This window comes from Elephantulus edwardii, unplaced genomic scaffold (assembly GCF_000299155.1).
Source record: "Elephantulus edwardii isolate Elephantulus edwardi_28Jun2011 unplaced genomic scaffold, EleEdw1.0 scaffold00225, whole genome shotgun sequence".
In the NCBI taxonomy this organism is placed as follows: domain Eukaryota; kingdom Metazoa; phylum Chordata; class Mammalia; order Macroscelidea; family Macroscelididae; genus Elephantulus; species Elephantulus edwardii.
Window position 1 is genome coordinate 4,934,193 of NW_006399975.1, and position 13,836 is coordinate 4,948,028.

Here is a 13,836-nt window from a genome sequence, read left to right on the forward strand (position 1 = left end):
GTTGGCGCAGGATAGAGCAGGGTTTAGAGCTGTTGTGCATAGGGTCGCTATGAGTCGGAAACGACTCGATGGCACATAACAACAACAACAGTTGTTTCAGGGGTTTTAAAGTAATCTCTTGAGAAAGCTGTAACAAACTCAAGTCTTACTTTGTCCTAGATGAGGATTATCAGGGTATTGGATGACAAGCCTTTGTGTAATGATTTGGTTAATTTAGAAACTTGAGTTTCCATTCTTGTAATCTGCGTTTTTTCCGCTAACTGCCCATTTCCCCTTTTCTTTATAAAGAGTTTTATATTTATTGTGTGTATCTACATTCCCAATCCAAAATATTGTGGTTTTAGTTGGCAGAATTTCTGGAGTCAAGATCTGCCCCCAGTCTGAAACAATGAAATAAATTGCTACCGAGGGGTAAAGTTGTTGTTAGGTGCTGTCAGTGAAGAATGACTCACAGCTGACCCTGTTGACAGCTGACCTGAACCCTACCCTATCCTGTGCTCTCCTCACACTTCTGACACAGTCGAGTTCACTGATGCAGTCACCGTCAGTCCATGTGGTTGAAAGTCTTCTTTCACAGACCCTCCACCTTTCCAAGTATAGTGTCCCTCTCCAAGAAGAGCCTCTTCTAGCAACGTGCCCAAAGTATGTGAAATGCAGCTTGATCATCTTTGCTTCCAAGGAGCACTTCAGCTATACTTTTTATCAAAATGACACATGCACATTGTTTGCAGTCGTTCTATAAAGAGCCTGGGGTTTTGTTTTGTTACATTTCCTTGCTTTCCTTCTCACTTCCCTTGTCCAGAGGCAAAAACTTTCACCAATTTTAACTGGTTTCTTACCTGTTTCTCTAAGTAAAATGCTGCTTGTTGTTAATTGCAGTTGAGTCAGAACCAACTCATAACTGACCCTCCAGCAGGTTTTCAGAGCCTGTCAATCACTTGGCAGGAAAGCTGGTGGAGGTGGATTCAAACTGCCTGTGCAGTTTGACTTGGGCTTGGCAGTGCCATCTCTTAACCCACGTGGCCACAAGTGCTCCAAATTGCTTGTATGTCACTGCTAAGTCTTTGTTTTAGGTATTGACTTCTCACTATGGAAAAAGATAAAATATATCCTCAGAGAAGTAGCAAAATAAAATTCATTGGATACCTTCTGTCTTTGCCCAGTGCCCTCATTATCACTTTTACTCATTGTCCATCAAGTCTGAACATAGCGACCCTATGTATAACAGCTCTGAATCCTGCCCTATCCTGAGCCAATCTCATCGTCTTCAACAGACCTAATCCCATTTCTCCAGTTACTGCGTCAATCCGTCTCATCCTGGGTCTTCCTTTCCTGTGTTTTCCCTCTGCTCTTCCAACCATGATGTCCCTCTCCAATGACTGGTCCCTTCAGGCCACATGCCCAAAGTATGTGAGACTGAGCTTCAAAATCATAGCCTCCAGGGAGGAGCTTGGTTTCACCTTCTTCAGGACTGACTTGCTTGTTCTCGTGGCAGTACACAAGTATGTTCAGCACTCTTCTCCAGCACCACAGCTCAAAGGTATCAATTCTTCTACCTCTAGACATTGTCCAACTCATTGACGCACAGGAGACTGTTCATTTTTGTCCTGCAGAGCTGCTGATGGATTTGTTTTCTTTTCCCTCCCTAGTCTCATTTTTCATTGTGCTCCACTCTGGAACAGAAATGCCTTTAATTTTCTCACTAAAACACTGAAAATAAACAGACCTAATAGTTTTCAAAAAGTGTACTATAACCTTTTAAAAGATAACCTGAGATGTATTTCTAGTTTTACTGTATTTCCAGTTATAAAAAATAAGAAATTTAATATTGGATTTTCTGATGATTCTTGTCAAAGTCAGAGGCCAACTTTACTACCCCTCTGCAAGTCTGACAGAATCAATAACGTATGGCTTCTTTCCCCAACTTTTCGAAGCACTTTGAACTTGATTATAAAGAAAGTGTCATTGCTCATCACTCATCTCATAATATCACACAGAACCCAGCCAGAGAGGCAGAACCCAGTAGGACTGCCGTCCTTTCTGAGACAAACCAGTTCTCCTCTTTGGTACTGTGTGACCACTTTTCTGTTTCTTGTTCTAGTGGAAAATATTTGACCTTTCCTTCTCTGACAATATTCCCCTTTGCATAGGTTCTAACTCTCACAGGTTTTTATTGCTTATGATTCTTAGGAGAGTACTAGCAAAAGGGAGGCAACTCATGAAAGGCAAAGTTTTACATTTTTATTCGGGAGAATCACCAAGTAGAGCATTAATGGGTTTTAAGTATTTCTTAACAGGAATATGATGAGAACAATTCCTAAGAACAAGTTTTAAATATTCTTTTTAAAATAACAAATGCTCCTAAGAGAAAAACACATGCAAAACATTAGTATGCCTTCTAACCTTCTATGCTTAGTCCCTATTTATTATTGATACTTTCTTGTGCTTTCTTCCAGAGTATTTCTTGATATTTCACTTTTAAGTCTATTTTTGTAGGTCTAGATAACAGGAATAAATTATTCTGAGCTGTTACATAGTAGAATTTGCAGGAAATCACTAACTTACTTCTGATGCATGGCGATGTGATGGGTTTGTGCTGTCAAATCAGAACCAACCTATAACAGACCCTCTAGCATGTTCTGTGGCAATATAATCACATGGGAGATTGCCCATGTTTCTCACATGAAGCTGCTGGTAAATTCGAACCAAGTGCCTTTTGGAATGCCTCTGGGATTGCCACAGCTTCTTACCACTAGGCCTTACTATGACTCCCTGATAAGTGGTTAGCAAAGTCTGTGGATACCATGTGAGATGCTAGAGTCCCAGGATGTTTAGGAAGGAAGTCTCTTAAATTAGGCTGTGGGTATATTACTTTTTTTGGAGGTAGCAGGATATTACTTTTGTGGTTGTGATTAGGTGTCCATTGAGTTGAGTACAACTCATAGCAATCCTGTGAACACATTACCTCGTCCTATCCTGTGCCATTGTCATCTCTGATGTACTTGGACACATGCCTGTAGTCAAAGGCTTAGTCCATCTTGAAGATCTTTCTCTCATTCACTGACCCTTCACCTTTCCAAGCATGATGTCCCTCTCCAGGGCAGCCTCTCCTAGCAATATGCCAAAAGTATGAGAGACAAAGCTTCGCCGTCTTTGCCTACAAGGATGACTCTGGCTGCGCTTTCTCCAAGACATAGCTGTGTGTTCTTTTAGCAGTACACTGAATATATTCAGCACTCTTCTTCAACATTACAACTCAAAAGCATCAGTTCTTCTTCTATTATCCTTAGTCAATGTCCAGCTCTCCTATGCATAGTGGGTGATTGAGAAGATAATGTCCTGAATAAGGCACACCATAGTCTACAAAATGACATCCTTGCTCTTTAGTATTTTGCAGAGGACCCTAACAACAGACTTGCCCAACACAATATGTCTTCTGATTTCCTGACTGCTGGTATTAATTGTTGATCCAAGCAAGATGAAATCATCGACAGCTTCGATCTTTTCGCCATCTATCAAAATGTTGACAGTTGGTCCTGTAGTGAGGACTTTTGTTTTCTTGATGTTCATTTATAATCCATACCAAGGCTGTAGTCCTTGATCTTCTGCAGCAAGCATTTCATGTTCTCTTAACTTTCAGCAAGCCAAGTTGTGTTATCTGCATAATGCAGGTTGTTCTTGAGTCTTCCTCCAATCCTGATGCTACGTTCTTTTTCATAGTTCATAGAATCCAGCTTGAATGATTTGTTCAGTATACAGACTTAATAATTTCCCATCTTTTCATTTTCCAGAACAGACACCAAACATTGTTTTCCTCATACTTGGAAAAAGTAGAATTTTACCATTTACAGATAGAGAAATTACTGCACATCCAAGTAAAGCAACATGAATTAGAGCTAGAATTCAAACATGGACTCCACAGCTATGGATATTATTTCCATTATATGTTAATGTCTTGATCTAGGCAAGAATTGTCAGGAATATTATAAAGATACTTATTGCTTATATTTTGTCCATGACAACATTACAGCTTATAGAATCATAAAAAATCACAAATATGTTTGAAATTATAAGAACACAAGATCAGGCAGGATTTCTTGCTTTGAGTTAGAACTAACTGGTCAGCACCTAAAAACAGTAACATAAGAACTCAATGATTGCCACTATCACTGTTCAATGTGTGCATCTTCATACAGGCTATTCACTAACCCACTTGAAAATATGGAAGAAACCAGCTGTAAGTTTCCTGGTTTTATCAAACATGCTCCTTGCTCTATACACTGGATTAGTTCATCAACGAGGTGTCCTTGATGTCATGAGTAACATTCAAGAACTTTGTTTCAGCAGTCACAATGAATCTGCAACTTCAGTATTTGTATTGATGCCTTGCCACTCTACTCCTTATTACAGGTAATCAAAGTTCTTCTGTACTCTATTACCAGGATGACAAAACTATCTACTATTACATCTTACATTGACATCATTTTGTATTAATCTCAAAGCACTGAATTCTAGTTCCTGGTAACTACAAGACTGTTGCCTTGACCTTAAATGGTTTTGATGTTTTGAATATCAGCTCATCTGTAAAAATAGGGGAAATTAGACTGTGTTCTAATGTTTGAAATAAGTATTTCTGCCAATGTAAAATAGTAAATTTGACTCAATCATGCAAGGCTGTAAAGATACCAACTTGACCTTAGGCTTTTTCTTTAAGAACTTAATATTTATAAATCCATAAACATTATATTAATATATAAATGTATCTACATTAATGTATATTTTATTATTGTATTATTTACTATATGACTACTGATAGTATAAAAGAACCCTAGTGGTACAATAAGTTGTGTTAGACTGTTATTCAAAAGGTTAGCAGTTCAAAGCCAGTTGTTGGTGGTGTTTACCCTCAAGTTGGAACTGACCCTCCAGCGGAGTTTCAAAGGCAGTAAATCACAGGAGAGGTGAATGCCTATTTTTCTCCTGCAGGGAATTTGTGGATTCAAACAGCTTGCCTTTGGGTTGGCAGCACAACTCCTTATTTGTAAGCTGCCAGGGCTCTCTTCAAAGCCAATAGCTGCTCCTAAAGGTTTTATACCTTGGGAAAACTAAGAAAGCATTGCTATGAGTTGGAATTGACCCCACTGTAATGGCCTGGAATTTTTTTGTGTTGTCTTTTAATGATGGTACAAAGATAAAGCCACCATCTTTCCTATTAATAGTTCTACAGTTATTTAACTCTACCTTGCTTTAAACAAGCTAAAGTTTTTCCACGTACACACATTCAAGCATTTGACTTAGATATAATACAGATTAGGGGGCTTTAACATATGAGGAATATAGAGTTAAATCTCTAGTGCCAATCATTAACAGCCATTTTTGCTCACACTAGAATAACATAAAGAACAGCAGTTTTAGAGGTACTGAGATGCTGTCCATAGTGTTGGTTATCTTGGGCTTTTTATAGTTCATAAAGTTTTCTTAAGCTCTTTCCAAAGCAAAAGATGGAGGGGAAAATACTAGTACCTACTTCTGATTAACCTACCAAAAACTGTTATAAAAGTCAAGATGTTAACTTTATTTCTCATTGATGTCTTTATATCAAGTAAGGCTTCATTTCCCCAAGTCAAAGTTAGAAACCTGGCTTTTTGCATGTCCCAAATGACTCAGTTTTGTCACAATTGGTATTAGATGAATCACTTTTGGTGACACTTTAGTTTTTCCATTCCACAGTAACCATTACTTATTTGGATGTTAATAAGGCAACACGTGTTGCTTTCTAAATCTTAAAAGACTTTTATAAAGTGGAGGGGACCCCAGAAAATAACTTCTCACGGATTTAATCTATCCCCTTTCTAGCTAATGGCCTGTTCTCTATCATGCTATGTAAGCTGTGGAGTATTACTCTTATATTAACAAATAAATAGCTTGCCTGATTCCCATGGCCCTTTCATTCCTGGAACAATTAAATGCTAGAGAAAAAAAGATACAATGCCGCTCCCCATTCCCTAGCTTGTGACTAACCTAGTTCCCACTTTAACATGGAGTTTGATGCTTCAGTTTGCAAGTTACACAGATAATGTTACCATCACACTGCTAAACAGGGTGGAAACCATGTTCTCCATCTTTGAGAAAATGGCCTAGGATGGAATCTAGATTCATTCTTCACTTTATGTTACATGAACAAGAAATATCTTAAGTGTCATTTGAATCTTAATAACTTTTTTACATTTTAAACATTTTTAAAATGGTTAATTTCTTTTATAGCCATGTTCACTGTCCACTTCCAATGAGATTTCTCCAGTGTCCCCCAGATTTAACTGGGAAAAGTGATTATCTTGATGAAGCGGATATATTTTATCTCAGTCCCCAAAACTGGTTATATAAAGAGTTTCAGAATGCTTCATCATTTCCTACGCATTTGGTCATCTTTAGCATTTTAGAGGAGGTAAGTAAACATGAAAAAGTCTTGGTGTTTTTATTACACCTCAGGTTTAGCACTCAAGGAAACAAGACAAAATCATCTTTTTTATGATGCCTTTCTTTTTTTTTTATTTTTTTTTTATGATGCCTTTCAAACTCTGTATTTTAGTTTTCTTTTCTCTAGTCAATACCAGTCCCAGTTCTTTGACTAGCAAGGTACGTTACTTACCATTAATGAACACTTTTATTAAAGATATTTTAATATATTTTATTAAGAAAACCATTCTAGAGGGGAAATTAGAATAGGCAATTCTAAAATTATGTTAAACAATATTCAAAACCTAGCCTTATTTTACATCAACATTTGTTCTTTGGCTCTTTTTTTAACTTCTAGGAAATAAGTGCTTTCCTATCTTCCAGCAACTATGAGAGAACCACTGTTATCTTCCACACTCACTTGCCACAAGGTCGTATTGGCAGTCACATATACATCTATGAGCAAAAATTAAAAGGAAAACTCAACAGATTAAATTCTTAACTGTGCACAATAGATGTTTTCCAGAGAAACTGAAAATACTGGACATAAATATTCAGATGCTACTCAGATACTTCAATAAACAATGAGTAGGACTCCTGGAACTGGCACAAGACCATTATGTTTGGCTTTACTGAAGAGCACTCCTGAGGAAATATACTGAACATCACAAAGTATAAAATCATGTATTAATACAATGCTGGATTTTAAATAAAGACCTTTAGTTTTCCTCATGGTGTAGTTTTATTGTTTCTTCCACAATATTCAGATGTGCAAGAAATTTCACAAAAGAGTAAGTCAGCAAGCGTATAAGAAGGCAGCAAGCTCTTCACAAGCCAACGGGCTCTTGAACCCACAAAAAGACAAGAAGCAAGTATAAGATTATAAAATATTAAAGGTAAAATTTCCATCACAATGTACATTCTTCAAACAATGTACTACTGCAAACTTAACACAAATATCAGTGTTGATTACACTTTGTCACATATGATTTGAGCCTGCTTTAAGCTCATATACTAAAAGAAGTTTCAGTTCATGCATAAAATCTATTGCATGCCTGGTTTCCTTAAAAATAAAACTACAGCTGAACATTTCCAATGGGGGAGGAATTCAGTGAAAATAAACTACAGGAAAATGGAGGTTTAGTAAGCTTTTGACTGAGGTTTCTGAATAATAGTATAGACATCAAACTGATACTTAGAAATAAAAGAGACATTCTCAACTTGAAAATTTCATCTTAGTTCCAACACCAAACATTTGTAGAAAGCATCTATTTGTTACAGTTTCCAATTTAACTTAATCATGATGGTCAATATTTAGGATCAAAAGGTAATTGCCCCAATTCTATTTCAAGATTCGCCATGTGTCTTCCATTAGTACGACCATATTTATGCCATTTACCTTCCCTTTTATATGGCTGTGGCTGAGGGTGCTTCTGCTCTTGTTTTCGATGCCTGGAGTTTTCAATATTTACCATACGTTGCTTTTTATCAGGTCGACTGAAAGCAGTAAACACATGTTTCATCTATGTTAGAGTTGAATTTCTTTAAATTAGAAAAAAGTCTAATGCTTTTCTCCATTAATTTGCTATCTGCACGCATAAAGATGTTAATCTGAATTAAGACCTTAGTATATGTATACTAAAAAGTATTCAGTCAGTTGTAGCTTTAACCTATGGAAACTAAAAAGTATACAAATAATATTAATGATTAGCAAAACTAGGAAATGTTCAGTAGGTAACATAAAATGTGACAATAAAATAATGAGATGTTTATGATTTTTCTTCCTTTCTAGTAAAATACCCTCTCTGCTGGCCTCAACACTCAGTAAGGACACATCATCTTTTAAAAACAAGAGTCTATCCTAACTTTTTTTCACATCTACGGTTTGTAACATGCTTACATGTACTGCTTTCCAATCTCTATCGGCTTCTATCACTACTTCTGTGTAACAACTGTGGTGCCATCTCACTCACCCCTGTCAAGTCAGAACCAACTCAACAGCTCACTGTCTCCCACGGAGTTAGAACCGGGCCACAACTGATTCTCCATTGTTTTCTAGGGCTGTAAACTGCATTAGACGAGACTGTCCATCTTTCTCCCATGTTGTTGCTGGTAAATTCAAACCACTAAAGATTCAAACCACCTTCAGATTAGCAGTGTAACTCCCTGAGGACTATGCCAGCAGAGCACCCAAGTGCCAAAAGCATTTTCTGTGGTTTTCGAAAAAGTACTTAACATATTTAAATAATTCCTTTTCCTTAGGATGATTTGTTGTTGTTTTTTTTAAAAAAAAAATATTTTTTTGTGTGTGTACCATCAAATCAGATCGGACTGGTACAGGAGGAGATTGTCCCTCCTTCTCCAGCAGAACATCTGCTGGATTTGAACTGCTCACCTCTGGGACTGCAGAGAAGCTTCTTGCCACGAGGCCACCAGAACTAAGATGATTTTTGCTTTACTATCTGGTTTTAATCTTTTTCTTTCTACTCTGTTATTACAGAAATGTTGGTGTTTTTAAAAATGCTTATAGAGTCTCATTCACTCTACAGAAATGCAACATAGACAGGATTGAGAGAACAGTCTACACACTCATAGAGGCCATGGCCAACTAATCATAGAGGCCATGGCCAACTAATCCTCCTCCACTTAAAAACCAAAATGCATCTCTATCTTTGGCTGGCACAAATGGCTAAACACTGGGATGTAAATAAAAGTCTTTTGCTTTGAACCCACCCAGGTACACTTCAGAAAAATGCACTGGTGATCTGCTTTCACAAGGCTTATAAAAACGATCAAGCACATACAGGTCACTAAATGTGAGTTACAATTTCAACTGGAACTGAAAGGCACCTCCCAGGGTAACTGTCATCTCTGTAACTTAGTAATCACTAGCCAATTGGTAATGCCACCTAGATGTCTGAAAATCATTGTCGCCTTATATTTTCACACCAAATACCACCAATTTTATGATCATTCAAATGACTGTCACCACTTTACTCCCTGCAACTATTATCCTAGTGTAGATACTCCTTAGCACATGTCTGCAATATGTGAAAGACTTCCTTGGTTTCTACTTTCATACTCCTTTCCCAAGCCATCCTCTCAGCTGCTACCAGAATTATTCTGAGTGTCCCTATATCCCAATGACAAAGCCTGTCATCTGAAGCCCTTAATGATTCCAGTTTTCCACTGGTCCCCAGCACTACCCTCCCTACACCTTTAAGTTGCATGTTTTCCCACACACAAATCTTTGCAAATGCATTTCTCTTTGTGTGGAATGTAATCCCTTAATACATTTGGGAAGCTTTCACTTCTTCAAAAGTTAAGTTTTTAAAATTTCAGCTCACAGGTGACTTCACTCATCTCAGGTTAGCTCCAGGCAGAACAAGGGCAACACATGCATACCTCCACGCCTTTATTCCTCTCTTCCTGTATATTATTTGTTTACCTAACACTAGCTTGTGAACTTTTTCAAGTTTCCTTTGGGCATCCTCAGAGTGCTTTGCTCATTAAAAGGACAAGGTATTTAAGACACCAAAACCAGTCTCATTATTTTATAGACACATTGCATTTATTAAGCTTTATGTTACAGAATGAAGCGGATACGCAATGGATAAAAACTTGCTTTTGAAAGCACTATCAGGGAAGAACACACACTAAAGAACCTGACTTGCTACGTTTGCCTCTTGGATCGTGCATTAATACTACTCCTGTAACAGGGATATAAACTGCCATAATTAAGTGCGTAAATAGAATGGACAGATAGAAACAGAATTGTTATTTATGAGTTCTTCTGAATTAAGATTTAAATGGTGGTCATCCCTAGCTTCCCAAGGTTAGTATGTAAATAAAAATGCTCATATTTTCATATAAAGTATACTAAAAAGAAAGACTAAAAGAGAACTTACTATACATTCTTCTTGAACTAATTTTTTTAAAAGTTAAGAATCATTTGCCCAAGTTCAATTTGTAATAGCTAAAATACTTAAATTACATCTTTGCTTTAATTTTTAACTTCTTCTAAATTATCAGTGGCAGTCAAGTATAGGTCTTTTACAAATTACATTCCGAAAACCTTTATTAAATAATTAAAATCTATCCAAACTGTAGATGTCAGAAACTATTATAGTAACATGGTGCTATGTAAACCGACCTGGGTCCATATGGAGGGGGGAAAGTGTCACCAAGGAAGTGTCTATATATATATCCATCCAAATTCTCAAACACGCCATCATTGTTTACTCGATATTCCTTCATGGCTTTAAGATAATCTTTAACATCATTAACAAAGTCAATGAAGAGCTTCTGATCATGTATAAAGACACCATTTAGGAAGAACTTATTGATGAATTGATCAAGTTCTTGCCAATGACGGAAACCATCCAGTTCTTCTAGTAAGTATTTTACCATCAGCTGTCTAAATTCCTCTATTCTTACAGGATTCAACACTACATTAAAAAGACTAAGGGATTCTTGCCGAGCACAGTCAAATACATCAGAACAACCTTTTCTCAAAGAATGATAGTTTGCTCTCCTGCCCTCCCTCTGCGTGGCAGGGCCTCTATTTTGCTGCTTTTGTGTTGTCGCCTTGTATTGTGGGTATAAATGCGCTCGATAAACTGTTCTTGATTTTTTAGCTGCTGCTTCTTTTGGAGCACCATATCTTTTATTTCTCTTTTCAAAGATATTTTTGATGGTAACTTTGAAATGTCTAAAAGTAGATTTAACGGAATCTGAAAATTTTTTCAGATTTTCTTTCACTGCTTCTTTAGCCTGTCTAATTTTTTCTTTATGATGCCTCACAAATTCTTTGGTTGAATTTTTCATTGCATCAAATGTTTCTTTAACTGAACCCAAAAACGTTTCTTTTGACTTCTTTTGTGCCGTCTGGTTTCCCCTGCTCCCCTTCTTATTTCCATCCGTTTCTTGTTTTCCAATTTGATCTTTTGCCTCAACATACAGTCTTTCCCACAGATCTGAACGCTGCTGTTCGAAGATTAGCTTCCGCTCCAGCTCAGTGAGTCTTTCCCGTAAGGTTTCTATTTCCTCTTTTTCAGTCAGTACATTAGGAGAGTCTGGACGGCCATTTGACTGACTAGCACTTAACTTCTGGAGTTCTGCCCTTAGAGCACTGGTTAATAGCTGTTCTCTCTCTAGCTCCTTCTTTAGCATCTTTGCTTCCTCTAGTAAAGTTTCCCTTTGATTAAGAAAGCTATATGTCTTCTTCTTTTCCTCTTCCAAATGCTGTCTTAGTTTCTGATTTTCTGTAACTAATTCAGTACTTGTTTCTTTATTTTCCAGTATTCTGATCTTTTCTCTTAGTTTTCTTAACTCTTCCTGTAATGAATTCAAGGCTTTTTCTTCCTTCTCCAGAGATAATCTTAAATATTCATTTTCTGTAACAAGGGTCTTTTGCTGACTTTCAAAAGACATTTTCTCTTCTTCGGTAAGGGTCCAACACCTAGCAAGGTTTTCCTTCAATGACTATTTTGAAATAAAAGAAGAAAGAAAATGTCAAGTCCTTTAAGAGCCAAATTTGAATAAGAAACAAAAATACCATAAACTCTACTCTTTATTTCTAGGAAATCAATCCTCTGGTTAGCATTTTCAATAGCATATAAACTAGAAAATACGTATTACACCAAGAAAAGGAGTACAGTAGAAGAGTTAAAGACAAGGAAAATTCACTATACCTGGTTTATCCTATATGTGGCTTTAAAAGATATTATATGGAATCTTTACAGATTTCTGTGCCTATTTTTAAATTAGGAAAAGAAGGGTATAATCCTTTCATCTTTAATTATCAAACTCAAATCTCTGGATAAGATTTCTGGATAATTTAGTCAAAAGTTTCCCTGATGCTTTGGTGAGGAAGAGTTATTTTTTTATATAAAATAATATTATAGCCAGAGATGACTTCAGGCTTCAGAAACTTATATTGGTAATCATTGCACCCTCTGAGGAAACATTTCCTAATCACTGTCAATGTTGTTATGTGCCGTAAGACAGAACCAACTCATAGCTGACCCGCCAGTGGTTTTCAGAGGTTGTAAATCATGCGGGAGGAAACTGTCCATCTTTCTGCTGTGCATGTGGACTACTTGCCTTTGGGCTGGCAGCGCAGAGAATGAAATACATTCCAACAGTTTAGTTATAACATAAGAAAGAATATAGACATAGTATTGTTTAGTCAATTAAAATATCTTAATGTATAAATCTCTAAAATTATAAATTAAATTTGCTTTAATTGAGCAGACATTATGGTGATCCCAATGAATCAGACCAACAACATACTTAACTACAAAAGCAAATAACATCAACAAAAAGTCCTTTGAAAAAGAACATCTGAAATGGCTGCTCTACTGTTTCATTCTAAACTCTTCAAATAACAAATTAAATTATAATAGCTTCATCTGCTTTCCCTACAAGGAATCTACCAAACAAACAGCAGTGAAGTGCTGATTAGCGCAGCTGATATCAGGATTCTATCCTCCCAACCACCTGAATTTTAACCCCTTAAAGGATGTACAGGGAGCTTGGTGGCCCAGTGACAAGAAGCTGAGCTGCAATTCCAAAGGCACATGGTTCGAGGCCACTAGCCGCTCCGTAGGAAAAGGATGGGCAATATCCCATGCAATTAGCTGATCCTGAAAACTTGCCAGATAGACAACTATGGGTCAGTTCGGACTCGACGGTTCACAACAACAAAATGATGTAGACATAAGTATAAAGGCATTTTGGAAGAATGGAGGGGGGAGAAACAGCTTACTTCTATCATAATTTTTCAACAGTTTTCCCAGAAAGAACTAGAAAAGACCAAACTGTTTGTTGGTTTTTGTAAACTCATAAAGGTGCTGAGTATCTGGACAGAATGGATAACACAGCCCTGCTAGAGCAAGGTGGGTTTTAGAAAGAAGCATAACGTGATCCCTCTCCCCCTTCCATCTGATCAGAGAAAAAAAAAAAAAGACTGATGGAAGGAAAACCGTGGAGAAACTATAAAGTCATAAATTCCTTTCTTTTCCTCCACTGACCACAACTGGTACAAATAGTACTAGGACACAACATAGTGGTTAGGAAGAAGACATTTGGAGTTAGGACACCTGAAATTAAACCTAGCTCCTGCCAATCACTACTCCTGGGGAATTTATTTACTTAACTGCTTTCATTTATAAAAGGAAGGTGATATTTGCTTACTTCCATAGGTTGTGATGAGAAATAAAAATACCACATATGATAATCTTATGACAGTAATTAGGACACATTACTCAATAGGTATTTGCCTTATGATTTGTACATTTTTATATACTCTTATCTACAATCATGATCATAATTATCTGTATTTGGTTGTTACCTTATCTATAAAAGACTCCTGTCCTT

The 13,836-nt window shown here is 36.8% G+C and overlaps 2 protein-coding genes across 2 annotated transcripts in view; one reads left to right on the forward strand and one right to left on the reverse strand.

Annotated features, from left to right (window-relative positions):
* PIGB (phosphatidylinositol glycan anchor biosynthesis, class B) overlaps positions 1–6,958 on the forward strand; it is a 33,655-nt gene extending 26,697 nt beyond the window's left edge. Inside the window, exons 10-12 of the mRNA XM_006898253.1 lie at positions 4,197–4,410; positions 6,265–6,445; positions 6,815–6,958. Coding sequence (XP_006898315.1) covers positions 4,197–4,410; positions 6,265–6,445; positions 6,815–6,958 — 539 coding nt within the window. The remainder of the gene's footprint in view (positions 1–4,196; positions 4,411–6,264; positions 6,446–6,814) is intronic.
* An 805-nt stretch (positions 6,959–7,763) lies between these two features.
* The window catches only part of CCPG1 (cell cycle progression 1), a 34,902-nt gene continuing 28,829 nt past the window's right edge, over positions 7,764–13,836 (reverse strand). Inside the window, exons 4-6 of the mRNA XM_006898254.1 lie at positions 13,811–13,833; positions 10,610–11,940; positions 7,764–7,953 (exon numbers count right to left, since the gene is read on the reverse strand). Of these exons, the coding sequence (XP_006898316.1) occupies positions 7,764–7,953; positions 10,610–11,940; positions 13,811–13,833 (1,544 nt within the window). The remainder of the gene's footprint in view (positions 7,954–10,609; positions 11,941–13,810; positions 13,834–13,836) is intronic.